We start from the raw sequence: 23,178 nt of genomic DNA on the forward strand, positions 1-23,178 counted from the left end.
GCTGCAGAGACCACCAAATTGTGTGGTTTTTGCACGTGTTCACTCTCGTTAGGTGCTCTTATACAGTGAAGGAGAATCATAAGTCTGATGCAGAAGGGATATCCCAGGAAACAAAATACGCTAAGGAGTTAAGCTGGTACCTGGCTGTGGGATCTGCTTTTGTTACAATACTTTAAAGTACTTTATACTTGGAGTAGAATAAAACAGAACATTATTGCAGACAATGACCGGTCCATCTGGAAGGAGAAACAACTGACATTCTAGAGCAGGGAGGCTTTGTAATATCCTTGGCCTAAAGATCTGTAAATATTTTCATGTCACTGTGATTCCTTCCTAACTCAGGTTTGCAGAATGTGCCAAGTTACATCAGCATCCAACGGAAGAATCGAAACCCGAGCCAGTTGTGCCTCTGGTTTACCTTCATAAAAATTGCAGTGGGTTTATAGCTTGTCTCCTTCGGTAAGCCTTTTCATGTATACTTGACATACTTCAGGGCGCTCTTACAGTCATTTCCCGAGAGACTGTGTGGATAACCAAGACTGATAGGCCACGAGAGACAACCCAACAGATGATGCAGAGATCGCCTGACGGGAAGTCTGTTATGAGTTCCTAATCGGAACCAAAGTGAGTCACCCTCCTTTTAACCACATCTGGCACTCTCTGCCTGCCGCTTCCCTCTCCCCTCCCCTTTGCCTGCAGCCACAAGTTAGGTACTGAACAGCTTGACTAGAGAGAGTCAAGAAAAGTCTCCACCCAGGAAATCTAATCTAATTTCACATTTCAGGGGTGGAAAGCCTTGTTTATACAGGGAGCTGGTGAGCGACGGCCTTGGTGAGTGCATACAATCTTTTTCTCTTGGAGTGTTTGCTGATGTTAAAAAGGGTGACAAAGGTGAAACTGAAATACTTGGCTCAGCCTGTAATTTCAGAAATAAAAACAAAAAACAAACCCTAAACTTCAGCTAAGGCCAGCTAAGGATTTTTGCAAACAACTAGATTGGATGGATTCAGCTGTTTGGGTGGCTTTTCTTTTATAATTTGGTCTGTTCAACTAAATGCTGGAAACATCTGAAAATATGGCATTTATTATGAAATGGATTTATTAGTGCAGGATATAAGGTGGGAATTACTCCATAAGCCTTGGTTCTTTCTAGAATTAGTCTGGTCTTCTAAAAACTATAATTTAGCCAGCATTGCAAAAGAAATTCCCCCTGCTTCTAATTTGAGCACTTAACTTCCTCTATCTTTCCACTATTACTTGTTAGAAATAAATTCTCAGACTTTTACAAACCATGGCACGGAATACCTCCCAGCTCCTAATATCACCATTCTTGTACAAATCTTCAGCCATGACCTTCAGGGTTACCTCAGCAAGGAATAAAAAATGGAATCCTGTCTCTTGATATCTTTTCTTGCTTTATTATAAGATAGATCAAATAGCACTCATTAAATTCTGTAACTACTTAGCAGGAAGAGAGGAATCAGTTAAGTGAATAAACGATTTGAGCTGATCATAGGACAGTAGCATTGCACTGAGCAGCTTTTGGCTGCTCCCAAGAATTGGAAAAGGGGAAGGAGGAAAATGATTTGCTTATCTATCCACCTGTTCATCCATTCATCCCATTCCAATAAAATGCTCACATGGGAGATGTTACTTTCTCGATGCTCTGAGAAGCATCCTGCTTCTTAGGATGGGTAAATTCTTGCTTTTCTTCCCCTCCGTGAGCTGGCTTCACAAAAGTTAAAACTATTGTTTGTCAGTGTGATTTAATTTCCTGTTTCCTGCTGTGATAATGGCATCAGTTTGATGCCACAACTTTTCATATGTCTTGGAAGGTCACAGCTTCTTGTCATGATAGTTTGGCGGCTTCTTCTTCTTCTTCTTCTTCTTCTTCTTCTTCTTCTTCTTCTTCTTCTTCTTCTTCTTCTTCTTCTTCTTCTTCTTCTTCTTCTTCTTCTTCTTCTTCTTCTTCTTCTTCTTCTTGAAAACTAGGGCTCATACATTCAATGAACTATACTATTTAATGAAAGTCCTAATCATGTTTGCTGTTTTTCACCAGATCCTTGGAGCCATGTATACAGCAAACCCGAAAAGGTGAGAAATAACCTTTATTCTCACCCAATCAAAATCCAGTAACCATTTCATAAATAAAATTGAATATTACAATAATTATAGGTGGTCTGTATGAGATTGTGAGGTTTTTCAACTGGGTTTAAATTTATGTTTTACATTCAGAGCCATCTACTATTTTGAAAATCCTTACTCTGGTTTCAAAAGTGGGGTGTAAATCAGTGGTGGGTTTCAAAATTTTTCACTATCGGTTCTGTGGGTGTGGCATGGTAGTTGTGGCGTGTCTTGGTGGGCGTGACAGGGGAAGGATACTGTAAAATGTCAATTCCCACCCCAATCCAGGGGAAAGTAACTGCAAAATCCCCATTTCCTCCCGATCAGCTGGGACTTGGGAGGCAGCGAATAGATGGGGGCGGGGCCAGTCAGAATATTTACTACCAGTTCTCCAAACTACTTAAAATTTCTGCTACTGGTTCTCCAAAACTGGTCAGAACCTGCTGAAACCCACCTCTGGTGTAAATTGGATTAGTGTTAATCATTAATTAAGGATACAGTGAGTACTGCATCTGCTCTCTTGCCCTACAAGAGAATTTTCCAGGCTCTTGTCTGAAATATATTCTTAGTCTGGTTTGAGGCCACATACAAATTATTCCTAACTTGCTTGTAATTTCTTTCTTGAAGTTATCTTCTATAGTGAATAGTCTTGGAGAGTTGCAGGTGGGGTGAAAATAAATATTTGGAACAGGAAACCAAAGTGGGTAATAATCAGGATATGTTCCATACAGGTTCCCAACGACTGGCATTTCTTCAAAGGAAAAATTAACAATGAAAGCATTTTTGGGGGAAAGAAAGTTTAAATAATATTGTTTGTTCTTCAAGAAGTAGGTTTGATTGCATCAAGCAACATTTCTATGTACTGTAACTGCTCGATCTTGACATTATATTAAAACAAGCAGGGAAGCAAGCAGATAAATCTGAACATATAGTTCCTCCTCTCAATACTTTTCTTTCATCTGAATAACAGAATAATAGAGTTGGAAGGGATCTTGGAAGTCTTCTAGTCCAGCCCTCTGCTCAAGCAAGAGACCTTAAATCATTCCAGACAAGTGGCTGTCCAATCTCTTCTTAAAAGCCTCCAGTGATGGAGGACCCAAACTGCTTCACTGATTAATTGTTCTCACTGTTAGGAAATTTCTCCTTAGTTCTAGGTTGCTTCTCCTGAATTTCCCTCCTATGATTTCTCCAAGGTGAAGCTTCCCAGATTTATTGGACTTCAGTCCCATCATTCTTCAGCTTTGCCTATGCTGGCTGGGGGCTTATGGAAAGATATTCTGGAATGGTATGGTCTCTTGCTTTAACAGGGGGCTGAATTAGAAGACCTTCAAGGTCTCTTCCAACTCTGTTATTCTGTTATTCTTAAATTGAAGTCAAATGCACTGCAAAGCTCTATTCTTTTTCATCCCACCTTCTTGATTCTTGGTTCCATTTCTATTTATCTTGTCTTCTTTCTTCCAATTTAATAAATACCAACCTTCTGTTTGGTAGTGGCTCTGCCTTTGATGTTTCAGCGAAAGAACCAGGACTGCACATCTGGCGTGTGGAGAAAATGAAGCCAGTTTCTGTTCCAGATGAGATGAAAGGCATATTCTATTCTGGGGATTCATACCTTGTCCTTTATAATGGCCCAGATGAACATTCCAACCTGCATATTTGGATTGGTAAGCAAAGGGTCAAAATAATCCTTAAATCAACAAGTTCTATCTGGGGATGATGCATTTCTATAGCTTATTGCTGAATAAACCCTATTTGGTTGGATTCATACAATATGTGCTTCACAGATCTTAAGGGCTGAGCTCACACAACATACTCAACCAATATTAAAGAAACAGTAATAAAGTTTAGTATGTTTTGCAAGCCATTGGTACCTGCTTCAAGGCCAATTTCTTGAACTGAGTGGTGTGATCAGGAAACTTGCAATACAACGCAACCCTATATCCTAGCAAGAATGAAGACTTTTCAGAAGTGGCTTCTTATTACCTCTAAAATGGATTTTAATGTGGGATGTAAGAATCTGACACAGAAAACCTTTTTTGAGGTAGCTGAAGCGGGCTAGGGGCTATCACTCAACTGGGTAGAGTTGGGATACTTCCTTGCAAAGTAATTCTCTCTCTCTTTGTTTCAGGTCAAAACTCCTCCAGGGATGAGCAGGGAGCATGTGCTTTGCTCTCCACTCACCTCAATTCCATCCCAAAAGAGAAGCCAATTCAGTATCGGGAAGTGCAAGGGAATGAATCAGATGTCTTCATGGAGTACTTTCCACACGGCATCAAATACCAGGTGAAAGGAGACTCGTTTTTCCAGTTATAGACCTCACTCTCTTTCCAGAGCACTGTTGCTAAACATTAAGAACTTTCACTTAGTTAAACATTTGTATCTGTAATTACACTCATACAAAGTTATGCTGTGGAGATAGTAGGAGACCAACATCTCCTTCAATCCCCATCAGGCTCATGTTAGCCCAGGTGAGTCCTGTTGGCTGACATCTTCCCTTTTTTACTTCTTGGGAATCTGTTCCCTGTTTTTTTTTCTTTTTGTTCAATTTCCTTTCCATTATTTCCTCCAAGTTTAGCTTAGTTTTTCTTCTCTTCTAAATTGGAGAAAACAACAGTAAAAAAGCTAGTTTGATCTACTCACGAACTCGTTCTGGTTGGTTCCTTGTGCCTGACACAACAGTCAAAAATCCTAAAAGGTTTCTATCACTCACAGCCACTTGATTTATTTTTTGTTTGTTTATAGGCAGATCAGGCACACATTCAAACAAAGCTGTAGATTACAGCTAACCACCATCTTAACTTCTTCTTAACACTTTGCTCCTTCTGCAGCACTAGTTTTCCCTTTGATGTCCTGATGATAGCAATAGCAATAGCACTTAGACTTTTATTTATTTATTTATTTATTATTCCAATTTATATGCCGCCCTTCTCCCGAAAGACTCAGGGCGGTATACAGCCAAAAGTAAAAGCACACAAATATAAAATTTAAAAACGATTTAAAAGCATATTAAATAATTTGGCCCAGCTAATCAAATAAAACACCCATTTTAAAATTTTAAAAAATTAAAAAAGTTAAAAAATTAGGCCAGCCTAATTGGAATAAAAACATTTTGAGGGCATGGCGAAAGGTGCGCAAGTGGGGAATCCTCCATATCCCGGGGGGGAGTTTGTTCCAGAGGGCAGGTGCCCCCACAGAGAAGGCTCTCCCCCTGGGGTCACCAGTCGACATTGTTTGACCGACGGCACCCGGAGGAGCCCCTCTCTGTGGGAGCATACTGGCCGGTGGGAGGCTATTGGTAGCAGCAGGCGGTCTTGTAAGAACCCAGGTAATATACCATCCCATAGTGATTTACAACACTCTCTGAGTGGTTTACAATGTCAGCATCTTGCCCCCAACAATCTGGGTCCTCATTTTACTGACTTCGGAAGGATGGAAGGCTGAGTCAACCTGGAGCCGGTCAGAAACAAACTCCAGGCTGTGGGCAGAGTTTGCTTGCAATATTGCATTTAAACACTCTGCCACCAGGGCTCCTATAGTCCCAAAGAGTCTTTCCTGACCCCTATCTTCAAATTCTAGCCTCTGTACCCGTCTCAACCCCAGTTTATGGTCTATAGGAAGGCGGTGTGGAGTCAGCCTTTACCAGAACCCAGGTCAACCATGAGCAAAGCTCAAGGCACCAACTCTATCAAGTGAAAGGAAAGAAGAATATCCGGGCTGTGGAAAGAGAACTGAGCTGGACCAGTTTTAATACGGGTGATTGCTTTATCTTGGACCTGGGAGAGGTGAGTCTGAGAAGGGAGACATATACCTGCTAGAAAAAGAGTATATGTCATAAGAGTACATGGTAGTGTTCACATGACATTGTGACTCATATGTTACCCAACCAGATTGCCCATGTGGTTAGCTTGTAGTTCAATTCATCCTCCAAAGTCTAAGCTAATATAGGAAAATTATGGGATATAATTTCCATATACCCTTTCCACGAAGGGTTGCTGTGGGACTCCAGTAATGGTAGATCTCCCAATCCAATGGCTTTGGATTGGAGATCATGGGAGTTGTAGTCACAACACTCCTATTGAATGCATGGGGGAGAAATTGAAAGATGGTGAAGGCTGGATGTTAGTCGGTTTCTACTTTTCCTTTTAGAAAATCTTTGCCTGGTATGGGGGAAAGTCAAACATTCTGGAGCGGAACAAAGCTCGGGATTTTGCAACAGCAATCCGAGACACTGAGAGGAAAGGAAAAGCAAAGATGGAGATTGTTGTGGATGGAGAAGAACCTGCTGAGATGACAGCGGTAAGATTTTTGTGTGGAACAAAGAATATGAAGGGTAGATGCAAATTAGTATCTAGGTTGGCCAATTCCTCATCTGCTCCTTTCCAGTTGTGTTGGACCACAGCTCTCCTTGTTATCTGGGGATTATAGAAGTTGTAGAATTCATCTGAAAACGAGTCAGGATCAGAAGGCTGGATTAGAAGATTCCAAGGAAAGGTGTACAAAAAGTGCCTGAAAAGTTATGAAATATTCTTTATCCATGGATTACTGTAGCATCTGGCAAGGAGTTTCATACAGAAATGGGCCATAGGAACAAAAGTTTCTGTTTTAGAGTAATTCATACTATCAGGGATGCTTGACTTTTTCATACCAAGGACTATATTTCAGTGGTTGACAGGGCCAGAACCAGCTTGCTGATGCATTTCTGTGGTAAATGGATGAAGTAGTACTTTCTAGATGGGAAGATGTTTCTGGCAGTAGCTGCATGGCAAACATTGAATTTGAACATGTTAAGGTGTAGCACTGAGGTTCCAATACAGGAGGGACTCTGATGCAAAGAGATATTGGCATGATCTATTTCTCTAGGTACTGGGTCCTAAGCCAGTTCTGAAAGAAGGCACCGCTGAAGAAGATATTGTGGCTGATCAGAAGAATGCTATTGCAGCAGTACTGTATAAGGTAATAACCCAAAAATGAGAAGAACCTTACTTGAGATTGGATGGGGTCTCCAGGAAATTGTTCTCTTGTAGGCACCTTCTGAAATCCATTCATCCTCTCCTTCTCCCTCTTTGAGAGGGAAACCTATTAGCTGCTGGTTGAACATTTGAATTTAAAAATCTAAATATCTGTTTAATCAACTATAATGCCCCAGTATGATCCTACGCTAGGCATTGTGTCCCTTTAAAAGGATGGGTAGCCACAAAGTCCATAATGCCACTGGAATGAGAAGGCTTGCTTACAAGCAAACCACAAGAAAATAAACCCAAATGACTTTCTCTGTGTCATTTATTTGCTGCAATTTTCAGACTGTGGGTTGGATGTGTGTATACACACATTCATCTTGAAGTAAAAATGTGGCAATGGAAAAAAAATAGCTGTTTTCTACAATTAGCTGAGCAATATTTGTTTTTTTGCTCACTTTTGTTGCATATTTATGATATCTGGGGGCATTATGAGAAGCCCCGGATTATTTCCAAAAGGAGATATGGAGACTCCATGGGTGGAAGAACTCAGTTTCAAGCGAGTATACCCATACACATAAATCATTAAGCTCAGAGATTATAATTGATCTAGTTTCAGTATACCACACTGCACTGAGATCTAGAATCTTGACAACAGCCCATTCATGATTGCTCAGACCAAAGATTCTCTTGATACAATAATAATAATAATAATAATAATAATAATAATAATAATAATAATAATAATAATAATAATAATAATAATAATAATAATAATAATTTTATTTCTATACCGCCCTTCTCCCGAAGGACTCAGGGTGGTGTACAGCCTATTTAAAAACACAGACAAACAGCAATTTAAAATTTAAAATAATTAAATAAATTGGCTCAGATTTAAAACCCCAAAAAATTTAAATATCCCAATTTAAAACTATTATATTGATAGTCCGGCCTGGCGGAACAACAGGGTCTTCAGTCCGCAGCGAAACACCCGGAGGTCGGAAATCTTACGTATTTCCGGGGGCAGTTCGTTCCACAGGGCTGGGGCTCCCACAGAGAATGCCCTCCCCCTGGGTGTCGCCAGCCGACATAACTTGGCCGATGGCACCCTGAGGAGACCCTCTCTGTGGGAGGGAACTGGTCGGTGGGAGGCTATTGGTGGCAGGAGACGGTCTCGGAGGTATCCGGGTCCTATGCCATGGAGCGCTTTAAAGGTGGTAACCAACACCTTGAATCGCACCCGGAAGACCACTGGGAGACAGTGCAGCTCGCGCAGGAGGGGTGTCACATGGGCACAACGAGTTGCGTCCATAACCACCCGTGCGGCCGCATTCTGGACCAGTTGGAGCCTCCGAGTGCTCTTCAAGGGGAGCCCCATGTAGAGAGCATTACAATAGTCCAACCGGGAAGTAACAAGAGCATGAGTGACCGTGCGCAGGGCGTCCCGGTCCAGAAAGGGCTGCAACTGGCGGATCAGGCGAACCTGATAAAAGGCCCCCCTGGCCACAGCCGTCATATGCTCTTCTAAAGACAGCCGTGAGTCCAGGAGGACACCCAGATTGCGAGCCCTCTCCGTGGGGGGCAAAGATTCACCCCCAATAGTCAGCGATGGCACCTGCTGACTATATCGGGGCGCCAGAAGCCACAGCCACTCGGTGTTGGAGGGGTTGAGTCTGAGCCTGTTCCTCCCCATCAAGACCCGCATGGACTCCAGGCAGTGAGACATCACATCAAGGGCATCGTTGGGGTGGTACAGATTTAGATTTGATATAGATTTGTCTAACCCCCCTCAAATTCTACTATAGCTCTCAGAATTCTCAACTGTTTTCCACACTGATTCTGAGGAATACTCTTCTGATACTTCTGTAGAATATGAAATTAGGGAATGCTATGTTAAGGTGCGGTCTTGCTTCAAAGTGCTTTCTGTCCACAATTTTTAGCTGCTAACAACTGAATCAAAGGTTCCATTGAGGTTTTTTCCCCATGATATTAAACTGATAGAAGTTCTGGATGCATTGATTCTGTCCAGCATGTAGGAAATACAGAATACAGGAAGGAATGGGCTCCATGCTCAGGCATTTTACGCTTCCTCCACGTCGGTGGATGAGAAAATGCTGGCTTTAAAAAAATGCACCATAAACCTCAAAAGCCGGACCTCTACCCTATGATTATTGGATTCCATTAAGTGTAGTAAATTGTATACTTCTCAATCCTGAGGTCTCTGACATGACGGGGAAAATGAGTCTGACTACAGTCTCCGAATCCAGTCCATTTCTCCAGGACCAGCTCATCACAGATGACTGTTTCATCCTGGACAACGGGCAGCATGGAAAGATCTTTGTTTGGAAAGGTAATGTCTATCATACATTGTCTCAGGGCCTTCTCTGGAACCATAAATACAAAGTATATATATGCAGTGAAGAGTAGAAGAGTAGTTGAGAAACGTCTACACCAGAAGACATTCTGATCAATGTTCCCAAGTCATCAGCTTCTATTTATTTTTTTCCTGCCATCACCACCACACCTTTCCTTTTTCTTTGCAATGATTTCTATGATTGGATAGTGGTTAAGATATTGGACTAGTAATAGGGACATCCAGATTCAAATCCATCCTCAGTTATGGAAGATCTCTGGATGAATTTGGGCTAGTTTATTTCACAGGGAATGGAGGAAAATAAAGGGAGAGGGTGCTATGGATGCCACCACCTCGAGTTACTGAATGAAAAATGGGACAGGGAGGGAGGGAGGGAGGGAGGAAGGGAGGGAGGGAGGGAGGAAGGAAGGAAGGAAGGAAGGAAGGAAGGAAGGAAGGAAGGAAGGAAGGAAGGAAGGAAGGAAGGAAGGAAGGAAGGAAGGAAGGGATTGCTCTGCCTTTCACCTGCGTATAAGCAGATGCACTTATAATTAGGTGATGGGCAATGATAGACATTTCTCTTTTATTTAAAGGACTCTTGGCTCTTCTAATCCAGCGCTGGCCAAGGTCCCTCTCCCAGCTCTTATAAATTATCCTCCTCCTTCCTGTTTGTCTGCAGGCCTCAAAGCAAATGAACAAGAACAACAAGCAGCTCTGAGAGTAGCAGAGAACTTCATCTCACAAATGAAATATCCCCAGAACACTCAGGTAAGGATCCCTCAAGCTTGTGCAAACCATCTTTAAAATCCTCAGAAGGTTTTTGTCAGATGTAAATGCCTTATTCTCCAATGTGTAAATAATGTATATATGGAACATCAGAGGTTAACTTATTCTTTGGACTTTAATGTATTCATAACTTACCACTCCCATTCCTAGCTCCACCCCTTGTATATATAAGGAGCCACCCTCACCATTCTCGTCGCTTCTACCTTGAATATTCAGTGAATATAGAATGCCTATCATAATTAAAAAGAAATATATTTAAAGCTCTAACTCCTATTATCTTTATTGAGTCTGATCCTGAAAATATTGCAACAAGCTGGTAGCAGAGGATGGTTAATTGACTCAATAAGTAATTAAAAATGTCCAAGAAAGATAGGCCCAACACCAGGGCCTACAGCAAAGAAATAGAAACTGATCAAGAGATGATCAACGAATCCACCAATGCGATTTCGAGAGAATCCGAAGAATACACCACTGAAGAAGAAGAACTAATGAGTGAAAATAATGACCAGAAAGAAATCGAAATAGAAAATAACGAACTCAGGTCAGAGATATTAAAGATACTAAAAAGCCAAAAGAATGATGAAAGTCTCATCGCGGACCTCCAGGAGATGCTGAAGAACAGCGGAGCAGCGAGAGAGAAAAACGTCATTAAAGAAAAACCCAAAGATCAAAAAACCGTAAGTGAGATGACTACTGAGAAAATAGTTGTTAAAAAGAAAAGATGTGATCCCGCGCGAAATTTTGAATGGCAGCCATCTTGGTTTCAACGAACTTCAAAAGAGAATGGAGCAGAGCCAATCAAAACGCTCAGTTCAAAATTTCTGGCGCGAAAAACACTATCAGACGAAGAAAGTGAGAAAGAAGTCTCAAACTCTTCAGATGATCCAAAATCAGAAAGTGAAGACGATTTAACAAAATCTCAAGTAAAATCAGCAATGAAAACGCTTTTTGCTGCTTTTGGGCCAAGACTGAAAATTACCAAGACATCTACGAAGAAGCAAGAAATCAAACCGGCGACTCAAGACCTGCACGCTCCCATCCTGACTTCGAAAGCGACGACGCCCGAGCCCAGAGAGCCATGCCGATTTCGCCCTACACCACAGACAAAATCGAATACCAACGCACACAAAAAGAAGAAAAGAACCGTCGCCACCACCAGAACCCCAAAAACCGAGCCAGAGACCGACTCATCTGAGGAGGAGCGGATCGAGAGAGCTGAAAGGGAGAGAACCTTCCACGACGCCACCAAAGAAGAAATGAGCAACGCGCATGTGCGAAACTACGTAGACGACCCAGAAGGACTTGAACTGGCCAGAGAACCGCGCAGACTCATTGCAAGCATCCCAATGCCGTTCTGTAATTTCCTGCACTTGAGAGATCACGGACTGCCCCAGGTTGTAAGTAATGGACAGAATAATGTAGGTAACTTACCCAGTGACTTCCCAAAACTTAGAATTGATGGCATTAATTTACAAGAGTGGTATCAACAGCTTCAGGTTATTTTCATGAAAGAAAATTTACTATTCTTTATAACTAGCCCTCCAAGAAGACCTTGGACTTTAAAAATAGATTGTTTACATCATAGAGCATTTTTCATAATAATATCTAGCGTGTCTCCTGCAATGTATCATAGCATCAAACCAAACCTAACTGTATCAGAAATAATTCAATGCATGTTTAATCTATTTCACAGCGATAGCGTAGCTACAACCACAAGAATGTCTAAGGATTTCTTTTCCTCTAGAGTAAAACCAGGGGTTTCTATAAGTGAGCATTTGATAAATCTAAACAAAATAAGAGCTGAGCTACAATTGAGGGGGGAAGTGATTTCAGATCAAACAATGAAAAGTGTTATTATCAATTCACTTGATCCATCATGGGATAGCTTTATGTCACACTTAGATACCATTAATTTGGGATATTTATCCATAGAAAGTCTATCTAACAAATTGATAGCAGAAGACAATTCAAGAAAAAATCGATCCAGTAACCAAACAGACCACAAACCTTTTAGGAAAGTAGTCTTTCAAGATAAACATAATGAGGCCTTTAGATGCTACAATTGTGGATCCAGGGAACATAGTAGAAGAGACTGCACCAAAGTCTCAAGAGAGAGACATAGACCAGAATATAGGAGCAAATATAATTACAGACAATCTTCCACAGATAGACACAAATATAGAAGTCCACCAAATTACAAAGAAGGTAGAAGGGGTAGAGAAAATTCAAAAGAGAGGAAATCTGGGTCACTGAATGGGCTAAATAAACAAGACAGCACCAGAACACAGCAGGATGAGAATAACAATTGGCTTATTGATTCTGGTGCAACAAATCACACCACCAACAACAAAAGTATATTATCTTCATTTATAGAAGATAAGTTTGTGATAAAGGTAGCTAATCAAGAAAAGGTTCAAGTACTAGGCAAAGGAAATGTGACCTTGCCTGGTCTAGGGAAAATAGAGGGGGTATTATTAATCCCAGAAATACCTCACAACATACTAAGTGCCATAAAATTAAGCAGAGAATCTGATATCAATATAATTTTCTCAAAGGGGAAAGCAACTATAGAAAAGAACAAAACAAATGTAGGTACTGTAATGATAAAAGGAGGTCTACCCTATCTGATAACTAAAGAAAGATGTTTACATAACATTGATTCAAATATGGAAGATTGTATTGAAGCAGATGATGAAAATGTCAGTAACAGTGACAATGATGAGTGTAGAATAACTCATGATCACAAAAATACATACAAGGAAAAGAAACCAAAAATAGGTAAACCAATTCATGATGAGTGTGCTCACATCTTACACAGGAAGTTAGGACATGCAAGCTTTCCTGTAGTACAAAAAATGACTGAACACGCAGAAGGTGTCAAAATAAAAAATTGTGAAAATTATTTGGAATGCTCAGTATGTAAGTCCACCAAACTAAAAACCAGTCCAAGACCAAAAAAATCTAACAGATCAACTAACAATATTTTTGATTTGGTACATATGGACTTAGTTGGCCCATTAAGTCCCTCAATTACCTATAGAAAACGTTACTTCCTAACAATAGTGGATGACTACAGCCGATATGGTTTTGTTTACACATTAAAGCACAAGGATGAAACATTTCAGAAATTTAAGGAATTCTACAAACGTATAGAAACACAACATAATATCAGAATAAAGCAAATTATGACAGATAGGGGATGTGAGTTCATGTCTAAAGAATTCTCCCAATGGTTAAAGGATAGAGGAATGTTACATTTCACGTCCAATCCTTTTTCTGCATTTCAAAATGGAGTTGCAGAGAGGAAAAATTCCACACTACAAACCATGATTAGGTGCACATTAGAGGATGCTGGTTTAGGCAAACAATTTTGGTCAGAGGCATTACATTATTCGAATTACACTCAAAATAGAACCTGGTCCAGTATTGTGAATAAGACACCATATGAGGTGATGTACAATAGAAAACCCAAATTATCACACATGCACATATTTGGAGTCACTGCAGACGTACACATACCTAAACAATTGAGGAGAAAGGGAGAAAACGTATCCAGGAGATTAAGATTCATGGGATACGAAACTGGAACCAAAGGGTACAGATTTATTGATAGTAATAACAAATTTATAGTATCCAGAACAGCTGTGTTCCATGAACAGGCCAATTGGTCAAAATTGCACCTTAATGAAATATTTCCTAATAAATGTAAAGATACGATATCTTGCGAGGAAGGAACAACAGAAAATCAAAATATTAACAAAAGTAAGAACAAAACCAAAACTTGGACTAATAGTCAGCATAAAATAAAGACAGACACATTAACAAAAAAGGAAGCTAGATATTTGCATGATAACCATAGCAAGCCTGAAAGAACTATTAGAAACAATAGAAACCAAATACCAAATAAATACAAAGATTACATAATGCATATGAATGGAGAACAAATAACACCTAATACATATGAAGAAGTATTGAAACTTCCACATGAAGAAAGAGAAAAATGGGAACTAGCTATGGAAAAAGAGATGGAAAGTTTACAAGGATTAAATGTATTCACACCTGCGATCGCACCTAAGGATAAAACAATTATAGGTACCAGGTGGATTTATAAAATTAAGAACTTAGAAGGAGGCAATACCTTATACAAGGCTAGACTAGTTGCACAAGGCTATGCACAAAAATATCCAGAAGACTATACTGATACATATTCACCCACAGTGAGAACAGAGAGTGTCAAAACAGCCCTTGTAGTAGCATCTGCACTCAATCTGGACGTATTCCAATATGACATACAGACCGCATACTTACATGCAAAATTAGATAAGGAAATATATGTAAGAGCACCACACAGTCAATACACTAATAAGAACGAAATTTGGTTATTAAATAAGAGTCTGTACGGATTAAAGCAATCCGGCAAAAGATGGTACGATTGCTTGGTAAAAGTACTTAAGACCATGGATTTCAACGCCACCACTGCTGATAACTGTTTCTTTGTAAAAAAGAGTAATGATCATATTGAATTTGTATTAATTTACGTGGACGATATTTTATACATTGGAAAGCATAAAGAGAGCAGGGAAATCTTTGTAAATAAGTTAAATGAACACTTCTCACTGAAATCTCTGGGTAAAGTGAATAAATACCTTGGTGTGCAAATTAACAAAACTAAAAGGGGATTCAAACTTACACAGAAAGATAAAATCATCGAACTCCTAAACAAATGTAACTTAAATAATGCTAAAACCTGTGACACCCCTATGCAAACTGATTTTCTTAGAAACACTGATGAATCTTCCCCTGAGTTTAAAGACAACACATTTTACAGATCAGTTATAGGTTCACTCCTTTATATATCTAATTGGACTAGGCCAGATATTGCATTACCTCTCAATCTATTGTCAAGATATGTTAGTAAACCAACCTTGTATCATTGGGAAGCTGTCAAAAGAATTCTAAGATATCTGAAGGGTACATTAGATTTTTGTTTAATGTTGGAACCCAATAATGACAGAGAACCAAAAATTACTTGTTATGCTGATGCAGATTGGGCTGGTGATACATCATGCAGAAAGAGTACTTCTGGTTATGTTTTTCTATTGAATGATTGTCCAGTTTACTGGTATACTGGTAAACAAGAACTAGTAGCCACTTCTACTACAGAAGCGGAATATGTTTGTTTGTCCAAGGCTGCAAATAACCTTGTATGGTTCAATGATCTGATCACTGATGTTTGGAGGAAACCCACCTTACCATTTATTATGCATGAAGACAATAAAGCGGCCATTGAAATATCCAGATCCGATGCAATTGGACAAAGGTCCAGGCATATTGATATAAAGTTTAAGCATGTGAGACAACTGTCTCAAGACGGATTCATTAAAGCAATACATTGCGATACTTCTGAACAATTAGCTGACATATTAACAAAACCCTTACCTTCTAAACAACACAAATATTTAACTTCTAAATTATATGTATTATATTGTCCTGAATCAGAATGTAATTGGTGTTGTGTAACGAACCGGCATTTAGAGGGGGATTTGTCAGATGTAAATGCCTTATTCTCCAATGTGTAAATAATGTATATATGGAACATCAGAGGTTAACTTATTCTTTGGACTTTAATGTATTCATAACTTACCACTCCCATTCCTAGCTCCACCCCTTGTATATATAAGGAGCCACCCTCACCATTCTCGTCGCTTCTACCTTGAATATTCAGTGAATATAGAATGCCTATCATAATTAAAAAGAAATATATTTAAAGCTCTAACTCCTATTATCTTTATTGAGTCTGATCCTGAAAATATTGCAACAGTTTTAATAAAAGAATGACACACCTCTGCTGACAGGTTCAGAGAAGGTCTAGGATGAAAGGTCTGGAGGAGAACAGCAATGTAGTGGTGTAACTCAAACATCTGAAGAGTTCTCGAAAAATGGACAAGGATTTGTTCTCTGCTTCGTTTTTTTCTTTTCCATGTCTCACCTGCTTATAATCTGGTTCCAGGTACAGATCCTGCCCCAAGGCCGTGAAAGTCTGCTCTTCAAACAATTCTTTACAAACTGGAAGTGAAAGCTGGAGTCTTCACCTTATGCTGGCAATACTCTGTGACTATGCCTTTCTGCCCCATCAACCATTCAAGCCTTATTAAATTGGAGCCACCGTATCCTCCTTGCCTTCTGCTTTTGACCAACCGCCTTTAATCAGTAGCTCTGCATCTGAACCATGGGTGAAACCTTCTGTTTCCCTATTTCAGTCTTCACTATTGTGATAACAGTAGGGCAAACTTAACTAGAGGGATCTTCTCTCTTAATTTTTTGAACCAGTTCCTCCCAATTGTAAGCCTCTTCCTCTTTATGTCTAGAATGTGATAAATAATGTAACTTTCTCATCTCTATGGGAAATAGAACATTTTGATGCGAGTTAAGAAAAGTCTGTAGCTGGTTTCACACATTGCATTGAACCAAAACCAAACCAGTCACATTTGTAGGGTGCAAACCCAACCTTACACAAAATGTGCTAATTATTACTATCTAATGATAGCTTTACTTTCTTGCTTGCCTCATTGGCTATATTCGGTGCCTTGAGGCATACCTTTTACTGAATCATGCCTTTCCTGTTTTCACATAATATATTGAATCATAAACTTACTAAAGAGACTGAGTTTGACCCAACCAACCAACCCTGCCTTAATCCTAACCAAGTTTAACATTTTGTTTGAACACACCTGTCAAGTTAGATGTGTTGTGTAAACATAGCCAATGGGGGTTTTCTTCGCCAGTGACAGCATGCAATCAATCATTCTAAGAACACCCAGAGTTGTGTAATTTCATGCTGGCTTTAATAACTTTCCTCCTTTTCCCATGACTTTTGATTTTGTGTCTTTCTCCCCACCTGGAACCCAGGGAACACCCCTCCCCCATCAACCTGGGTGGGACAAGAAAGATGAGTAGCAAAGGAGGCAGATGTCCCACAGGGAGTTTATGCATATCATTTTGGCCAAAAGCAAGGATCGAAACTTGTCTAGTCTCAGACATGTTAAATTGCCATTCAAGTCTATGATCTGTCAAAAGTTGCCCGGTAGGTTGGATCTGGCTCCATCTGTCATGCCTGTTTTAAACAGCAAAGGCCGTGCTCTTATCCACCCTCTAGGCATTCTTCATCTTTCAATCAACTCTCTTTCTAGTTATAGGCCTGCAATGAAGCTTTCTTGATTAGCTTGACAGGCCCTGACAAGCAAGATTGCATCATTCCACAGCTGGGCTGATGGAGTCAATATCAAAAGCAGCAGCTCCTTCCTGCCCCTGCCAGAAGTTTAGAAAAAAAACAAGTGGGGGAGGAAAGATTCACTGCTTCCTTCCCGAAACAGCAGATCAGATCTGTGACTAAACAAGTTTCATCAGACCATCTTTTGCCCAGGGAGAACTTTTACAATATAAAAAGAACTGACCAGTTAGGGACCAGATACCTTTGGTTCCTTCTATAAAAAAAGAGCTCCATATTTTCCATTCCCTAGAGTCTATTAAAGCTCTTTTGTCTTGTGTTTGGGCATTCTGATAACTTAGTGTCCATCTCCCAGCTCCTTCATAATTTTATACAAACATTGCTATTTGAAGCTCATGTTCCTACTGCTCCACATGTTAGGACTTTGATGACCTCCTGTTCCAGCAAAGTGAGGTCACCACTCCTTGAAGGATGGGCAACCCCAGCCTCAATCTCAAGGGCTTGTCACTTTCAGTCTCATCAGGAGCACTCTCTTTTTGTCCAGCCACAGATGTCCAGTGTGATCATCTGAGATAGTGCCTCTACTCGTGCTCAGAGAGAAATACATAGGGCAATCCCAGGTTAATATTCCTCATCCACGCTAGGCAAGTCCTTGCAGTGTCAGGAGAGCCAAGGGCAAAACGTTGAGCAAAGTGGAAGAAATGGCACAAAAAGCAGCACAAAAACACACACGTTCCTCAATTTTCAGCTGAGGGCCTTGGAAGTTGGGTGGAAGTTTCACTCCCAATGAAGGGCTAGTAGGCATTATCCTGAGAGGTTCGACGGTGCAATCCAGCCAATCGGTGGCAATGGAACGAGGGTATCCTGCTTGGAGTTGTAGGGTCTCCTGGTCAAACTTCCAATACTGTTGGCCCTTAAAAACATACAGTGTTCCTGCAGCAGGACAGAGAAGTGACAACAGCAATAGATTGACGCAAAGTTGCAGAAGACCAAGAAATGTCCCTGGAATAATACACAGAATACAGAATGGTTTGGAAGAGGGAGCAGAAGTGATACAGGTAGTCCTCAACTTACAACCATAATTGATTCCAACATTTGTTGCTACGTGAGACAGTTGTTAAGTGAATTTTGCCCCATTTTTGCAACCTTTCTTGCCACAGATGTTCATTGCAGTTGTTAAATTAGTGACATAGTTGTTCAGTGAATCTGGCTTTCCCATTGAGTTTGCTGGTCAGAAGATTTGCTGGTGGTCGCCTGGGACAGGGCGGCTACTGCGGCCTTGGATCGCGTCGTGCCTTTGCGGCCTCTGACCCGATGCCGATCTCGTCTAGCTCCTTGGTTTTCCGAGGAGCTGAGAGAGATGAAGCATCGGAAAAGACGCCTGGAGAGCGCTTGGAGGTCAAGCCGATCTGAATCTGACCGAACACAGGTGAGATCTTATATTAAGACCTACCTAGTGGCGATAAGAGCAGCGAAGTCTAGCTACTTCTCCGCTCTTATTGCATCTGCAGAGAACCGCCCAGCCGCGCTGTTTAGGGTGACCCGCTCCCTACTTCAGGTGGGGGTACGGGAAGATCCCTTAAAGGGTCGAGCTGAGGATTTTGTATAATTCCTGCATGATAAAGTCGCTCAGATTCGGGAAGGCCTGGACTCTGATTGGGTAGATCCAGGGGAGGAGACAGGGGCAGGTCTTGAGAGCATTATCTGGGAAGAGTTTGACTCTGTGACTCCTGAGGACGTGGACAGGATTCTGGGCAAGCTTAACGCTGCCACATGTTTATTGGACCCGTGTCCCTCCTGGTTGGTACTGGCCTCCCGGGAGGTTACACGAGGCTGGCTCCAGGAGATTATAAATGCTTCTCTGAGTGAGGGTGTCTTTCCCGCTGCCTTGAAAGAGGCGGTTGTGAAGCCCCTCCTCAAGAAGCCTTCCCTGGACCCGGCTATATTATCAAATTATCGTCCAGTCTCCAATCTTCGCTTTGTTGCGAAGGTTGTTGAGAGTGTGGTGGCGCGACAACTACCCTGATACTTGGATGAAGTTGTCTATCTGGATCCGTTCCAGTCGGGCTTCAGGCCATGATACAGCACGGAAACGGCATTGGTCGCGTTGGTGGATGATCTCTGGAGGGCTTGGGACAGAGGTTGCTCCTCTATCCTGGTCCTATTAGATCTCTCAGCGGCTTTTGATACCATCGACCATGGTATCTTACTGCACCGGCTGGAGGGGTTAGGAATAGGGGGCACCGTGCTTCGGTGGTTCTCCTCCTTCCTCTCTGACCGTTCGCAGTTTGTGTTGGCAGGGGGCCAGAGGTCAACCTCGAGGCACCTTATTTGTGGAGTGCCGCAAGGGTCAGTCCTCTCACCCCTTCTGTTCAACATTTATGTAAAACCACTAGGCGAGATCATCCGTGGTTTCAGGGTGAGTGTTCATCAGTATGCTGATGACACACAGCTATACATCTTCACCCCAGACCACCCCAATGATGCCCTTGCTGTGATGTCCCGTTGCCTGGAGGCTGTGCGGATCTGGATGGGGAGAAACAAGCTCAGACTCAACCCCTCCAAGACCGAGTGGCTGTGGCTTCCGGCGTCCCGGTATAGTCAGCTGGTACCATCACTGACAATAGGGGATGAGATCTTGCTCCCCACAGAGAGGGCCCGCAACTTGGGTGTCCTCCTGGATTCACAGCTATCTTTAGAAGATCATTTGACGGCCGTGGCCAGGGGTGCCTTTTATCAGGTTCGCCTGATCCGCCAGTTGCATCCCTTTCTAGATCGGGACGCCTTGCGCACGGTCACTCATGCCCTAGTTACCTCCTGTATGGACTACTGTAATGCTCTCTACATGGGGCTCCCCTTGAAAAGCACCCGGAGGCTCCAACTCGTCCAGAACGTAGCCGCGCGGGTGATTATGGGCGCAGCTCGTTACGCCCATGTAACACCTCTCCTACGCAAGCTGCACTGGCTCCCGGTAGTCTTCCGGGTGCGATTCAAGGTGTTATTTATCACCTTTAAAGCGCTCCATGGCTTAGGACCTGGGTACCTACGAGACCGTCTTTTGCCACCAATAGCCTCCCACCGACCAGTTCGTTCTCACAGGGAGGGACTACTCAGGGTACCGTCAGTCAAATTATGTCGACTGGCGACTCCCAGGGGGAGGGCCTTCTCTGTGAGGGCTCCAACCCTTTGGAATGAATTGCCCCCGGCGATACGGAATATCCCTGATCTCCGTGCTTTCTGCCGTGCCCTCAAGACCCTGATGTTCCAACAGGCGGGGCTAAACATATGAACATGTGAATTATTTTTTAAATGTGATCTAATTCTGGGTTTTATTTAATTGACCAAACTAAGTAATAATTTTAATTAGCAATTTTATGATGTTTGTGTGTCTATATTTTTCTTGACTGTACACCGCCTTGAGTCCTACGGGAGAAAGGCGGTATAGAAATTAAATAAATAAATAAATAAATAAATAAATAAATAAATAAATAAATAAATAAATAAATAAATAAAAGGTTGCAAGCATGACCCCGGGACACTGCAGCTGTCATAAATATGAGTCAGTTACCTAGCATCTGGATTTTCATCACACGACTATGGGCATGCTACAAAAGTTGTATATGTAAAAAACCTTCATGTCACTTTTTTAGTGCCCTTGTAACTTCTAACGGTCAGTAAACAAACTGTTGTAAATCAAGGACTACTTATATTGCATCATTAATAGAAACGTGGTTGCTTCAGTGTCCAATATTCAAGCTGAGAATGCTGTAGCCCTAATGAAAACCCAGCACATTCAGTGGCCACGGAAGGTTGTTAGCTGAGCATTGATGGACAGGGAGAAAAGTGAGAGCAAAATGGAATGGAGGCCATTATTCTGAATAACATCCTTGGACAATATGAAACAGCTTCTGCCTCCTGGAATAAAATGATGACTAGGAGAAAACTGGTAGCCAGAAGCAAGATTAGATTTAATGGACAAGCTAGTGTTCTAAATGCAGGTCTATCCCTACTACAGGTAGTCTTCTACTTACAACCATTCATTTAGTGACTGTTAGAAGTTACAATGCCACTGAAAAAGGTGGCTTACAACCGGTCCTTTCCCATACAACTGGCCCAGCACCTCCATGGTCATGTGATCAAAATTCAGATGCTTGGCAGCCAGCATGTATTTACAATGGTTGCAGGGCCATGTGATCACTATTTGTGACCTTTCCAGGTCTCCCAACAAGCTGGATTCAGCTTCCCATATTGACCATGTGAGTCACATAACAAGCATGACAAAAAAAAAAAAAGATTGTAAAACTCACTTCAAAACCACCTTGCTTAGCCATGGAAATTCTGGTCCCACTGGGGGTTGAAAGTTAAGGATTACCTGTATTAGTAACTCCATAAAGAAGCATTTAGAAAGATTTGACCAAAAGAAGGGGACCACTTAAACCTTTTTACCAGCCTCTGTTCAATTGGGTCTGATTATCAGAGATGGCCTGGAGAAGCCACTACAGTTTTCTTGGCAAAGGTTTTCAGAAGTGGTTTGCCATGGCTTCCTTCCTAGGTGTCCTTCCTTGGGCATTTGCCTTCTATTAAATGAGTGCTTTAGCACTGGCCACACCAGCATACAACTTGTATTGTGGTGATGCTCAAAATATGCTTCCAAATGTATCCACCAACCCCTGATGATAAATTATGTTTCACCCATATCTGCAAATCAAGGCCTTTTATTTAACGGGATATTCCTTGGAGCACCCTCTGTGCAAAAGACTTGTCTGTTCTGCACTTCTTGAAAGGACAGGATAGACTGGAGAGCCTGATGGCATTTCATGATTTCCAGGTGCCCAGATCAACATGCAATGAAACTTCTGAGTCAGCCCAAGGTCAGCCTGGGGGCCACAGCCCAACTCACCATCACTTTCAATCAAGACAGAGTCGACAGAGGAGGAGAACTGCTCCCAGGATTCCTGGAGGAGAGGGGAAGCTTCCTCTATGTGCCTTGTAGTCTCATCATAGCACCAGTGAAGGTCACCCTTGAAGAAATAGGTTTTCTGATCTGGAGGCCAGGAGAAAGCACCACTGATGCCCCCTTGGGGCAAACCAAAGTCCGTGATTGGGCGAGGATAACCCTCCTCCACACCATTGTCCTTGAACACCCAGTAGAGAGGTCCTTGAGTAAAAAAAGGAGGGAGAGAGAAAGAGAATGGTATGAACAACAGAAATAACTTGTTATTGAAATCATTAATTACCTGCCCCATGTAATAGAAACTTGAAACAATCTCCCTTAATGCCACCAGGCTCCTGATTTTAAATAACAAAAACGAGAGGGAGATAACAAGCACATCACAAAGCAAATCATCAACCTAGCGTCTTCATTTCTAGAATTTTCCCCAAACTAGATACTTTTTGGCAGCATGGCCTTCACCTCTCAGAAGTCTCTGCATTACCCTGTGGGCTGAAGTCCTGTTTCTGGAGAACACACAGTTTGAGGAAGGCTGAAGAATGAAAATATGCTCATTTGTCTCAAATGAGATGGGACAGATAGACAGCATCTGGAGGGGTTGAGGGAGCAGTTAAATCTTTTGGTTTAGAGCAGCAAATAGATGATGAATTAGAATATGGTCTTGGTAATTTGCTGGTGGGCAGTGCCAGTTCAAGAGTATACGGTGCCTCTCACCCTCATTGATTAGTGGTGCCACCTCCCACTGATGCAAAGATTTTCATTTTTAGAAGGATTTGAAAGG

The 23,178-nt window shown here is 41.6% G+C and overlaps 2 protein-coding genes across 5 annotated transcripts in view; one reads left to right on the forward strand and one right to left on the reverse strand.

Moving 5' to 3' along the window:
- Nucleotides 1–603: 603 nt before the first annotated feature.
- Nucleotides 604–16,388, forward strand: CAPG (capping actin protein, gelsolin like). Of its 2 annotated transcripts, none has more exons than XM_034436967.3 (10): nucleotides 604–831; nucleotides 2,060–2,094; nucleotides 3,616–3,788; nucleotides 4,253–4,407; nucleotides 5,739–5,906; nucleotides 6,271–6,420; nucleotides 6,985–7,077; nucleotides 9,297–9,429; nucleotides 10,112–10,200; nucleotides 16,229–16,388. In XM_034436967.3, exons 2-10 carry the CDS (start codon nucleotides 2,072–2,074, stop codon nucleotides 16,292–16,294), a joined length of 1,050 nt encoding a protein of 349 aa, XP_034292858.1. In that variant the 5' UTR covers nucleotides 604–831; nucleotides 2,060–2,071; the 3' UTR covers nucleotides 16,295–16,388. The 2 variants fall into 2 exon arrangements, with proteins under 2 accessions (XP_034292858.1, XP_060549513.1); XM_060693530.2 differs by having other exon boundaries at nucleotides 698–831; nucleotides 3,639–3,788.
- Nucleotides 16,389–17,041: 653 nt separating this feature from the next.
- LOC117677055 (matrix metalloproteinase-17-like) overlaps nucleotides 17,042–23,178 on the reverse strand; it is a 28,785-nt gene continuing 22,648 nt past the window's right edge. For all 3 annotated transcript variants that reach the window (XM_087875585.1, XM_034436966.3, XM_034436964.3), the window contains 2 exons: nucleotides 22,347–22,604; nucleotides 17,042–18,379 (listed from right to left, as the gene is read on the reverse strand). In XM_087875585.1, the coding sequence (XP_087731711.1) occupies nucleotides 18,087–18,379; nucleotides 22,347–22,604 (551 nt within the window). In that variant the 3' untranslated portion in view covers nucleotides 17,042–18,086. The remainder of the gene's footprint in view (nucleotides 18,380–22,346; nucleotides 22,605–23,178) is intronic.

Source organism: Pantherophis guttatus, chromosome 9 (assembly GCF_059756535.1).
Source record: "Pantherophis guttatus breed Tessera chromosome 9, ASM5975653v1, whole genome shotgun sequence".
In the NCBI taxonomy this organism is placed as follows: Eukaryota; Metazoa; Chordata; class Lepidosauria; order Squamata; family Colubridae; genus Pantherophis; species Pantherophis guttatus.